This window comes from Ammodytes marinus, assembly GCF_949987685.1.
Source record: "Ammodytes marinus genome assembly, chromosome: 23".
Lineage (NCBI taxonomy): Eukaryota > Metazoa > Chordata > Actinopteri > Uranoscopiformes > Ammodytidae > Ammodytes > Ammodytes marinus.
The window spans coordinates 18,701,544-18,704,043 of NC_137227.1; the positions used below are offsets into that span (position 1 = coordinate 18,701,544).

At 35.7% G+C, this 2,500-nt stretch overlaps 1 protein-coding gene across 1 annotated transcript in view; it reads right to left on the reverse strand.

Moving 5' to 3' along the window:
* dysf (dysferlin, limb girdle muscular dystrophy 2B (autosomal recessive)) overlaps positions 1-2,500 on the reverse strand; it is a gene marked incomplete at its 5' end in the record, with an annotated part of 110,705 nt that overhangs the window by 60,937 nt on the left and 47,268 nt on the right. The window contains 2 exons of the mRNA XM_080051811.1: positions 513-614; positions 1,741-1,782. Of these exons, the coding sequence (XP_079907937.1) occupies positions 513-614; positions 1,741-1,782 (144 nt within the window). The remainder of the gene's footprint in view (positions 1-512; positions 615-1,740; positions 1,783-2,500) is intronic.

Here is a 2,500-nt window from a genome sequence, read left to right on the forward strand (position 1 = left end):
TGAGGGGGGAGACAGGACACATCTTCAGTGGAAAGCAGAAGTCACAAATATTCCCTCTCATTCATGAACATTTTATGGGGTTTTTTATGTGTGAATATGTACATTTCTTCAGGATTTGGCCCGATCGTTGAATAGAAGAAGACACATGATGTCATTTTGGGTTTAATGGGATATTAACAATTAATGGATGAATTGACTAAATAATTACTTAATGTAGTGTAGTCCATTTTGGAACTGTTGTGAATCCAGGCATTTCAAGTCTACCCGTTTTCTTTTAAATGTTAGACAAAAAAAAAAAAGATGAAGCAAGTGATATGGTCCTTTTATGGGAGGGGAGACTGGGAGACCTGTGTTTTGAACTCTGCATACTGTTCAAGTGATTGCTGTATGAATATAGAGAGATTTAATACATATATTAACTTCTCCTTAACCTAAACCTAAACCTCAAACATGACAACGGAAAAATAAAGAAAATAGTGTAACATAATAGTTGTTTCAGATGGTAGTGATACCTCGATGGCTGTTCTCTGCAGAACGGGTTTGATGCCCTGAGGAACCATGAAGACGTTTGCTTCTCTCTGGGGGGGCGGAGCCGGGAGGTCCGTCTCGTCCGGCTGGCCAATCAGAACGCAGGACAGTGATGAGTCATCGATAAGAGACACATGTCAAAAACACAATGAAAAAAACACAAGCCAAATTTAGTCTTATGCAAATGATGAAATTAAATGTTACATCACAAAATGTTTAGTATTAAAGGCCTATTTCACCGGTGGGAATATGAAGGTGTATTGAATTCTGAGATCCTATGTATAAATGTGCAAAGAAAATTGAAATGTCACAGAAAGAGAAATGTAGGGTTAGACAGTGAGACCAAAAAACAATCTTTCTGCCTTTTCTCAGGCTAGGATGAACCAATTTAAATTATTTTTGCACATTTATACTACATAGGATCTCAGAATTCAATACACCTTCATATTCCCACCGGTGAAATAGGCCTTTAAGTATTTAGTATTCCTGCTGAAAATGCGTGTGAATGCTGAAAAGCACACTTAACTGGATAGCTGAGTAAGAGTCATCGATAAGTCAAAAACACAATAAAAAACTAGCCATGCTGTTTACTGTTACTGTAAGGCACATGTAGTCTGTTTCAAATGGATTAATACAATGTTACATCACAAAATGTTTAGTATAAATGTGTCTGATGAGTTTTAAAGATGTTTGAATGATGTTAAAACGCCATAAGTGTCACATTCAAGTGAAGACCGAAGCAGGTTATAAGACACAACTAGGCTGTTACTATGGCTACTACAGAAATGCTGGAAAACACATGTATTGTATTTAGTTATATCGCGAACCGGATGTAAATATAAATATCAAATACAAAATAATTGCGTTTAAGGAAGCCATATTTTAACCTGTCTTTACAAATTCACGAAAAGCTTGATAATGGAGTGTCAACATCTTTATTCATTTGCTTGTTATGTTAACAACACATTAAAAAATAAAAAATAATGTACGTTGAAATCACTAAACTAAGAAAGCAGAGAACTTGTTTTAAGCCGTTATCCCGAGATAATAAGCAGTTATCTTGAGAAAACAAAAGGCAGTGTTTATTGAGAGATTATGAGATGAAGCACTATAACTTTAATGAAAGATGATGTTATCAGATTAATAATGAACATGCAGAAGTCAAACGGGATGGGTGTGTTTTCGTATTGTGTGATTTTTTCTAGTTTGTACCAGTTCCTGCAGGTAATCAGAGAAGAATCCTGGAAACATCAACTGAGGGAGCGATTGAAAAGGCAAAAAGAGATAAAGAGCAATGAAATATAAGATAAAAACTGTCGCTATAATACTTCAGCTAGACGTAAAACATTATAGGAGATATTAAAGGTGTTACGCTTTTTGTCAAAATCAGTGAATATCTCCTCACTGTCTGCTACCTGTCCATATAAAAAACCTGGTGTTAATACACAGCATATAGGCTCTGTAAACTGGTATATAAACAAAGGATTTGTTAACAAAGAGCCTAGGCTGTGCATTAACACTGGATTTGTTTTCAGCGAACACACAGTACGGACACTAACAGTACTTTTTTAGACAAAAAGTGATTTTGAGAACAAGTATTTTCCAGGAATCACTGACTACTTGGAGCAAATCACTATCACTATCAATATATAAAATCACATTATATATTATAGATTCATCAAAAAAGACTTTAGATTTAATTGTCCACAAGGGGAAATTCTTTTTCACTTCATAAATATATATAGATATTTATGGGATTTGTGTGTGTAAGGAGACGCTTGTTATTACCACTGTGTTGTGTTGCAGTGCGTCATTATTAAGCAAATGAACACACCATGCAAAACACAAATCAACCCAACGTGTGTGTGTGTGTGTGTGTGTGTGTGTGTGTGTGTGTGTGTGTGTGTGTGTGTGTGTGTGTGTGTGTGTGTGTGTGTGTGTGTGTGTGTGTGTGTGTGTGTGTGTGTGTGTG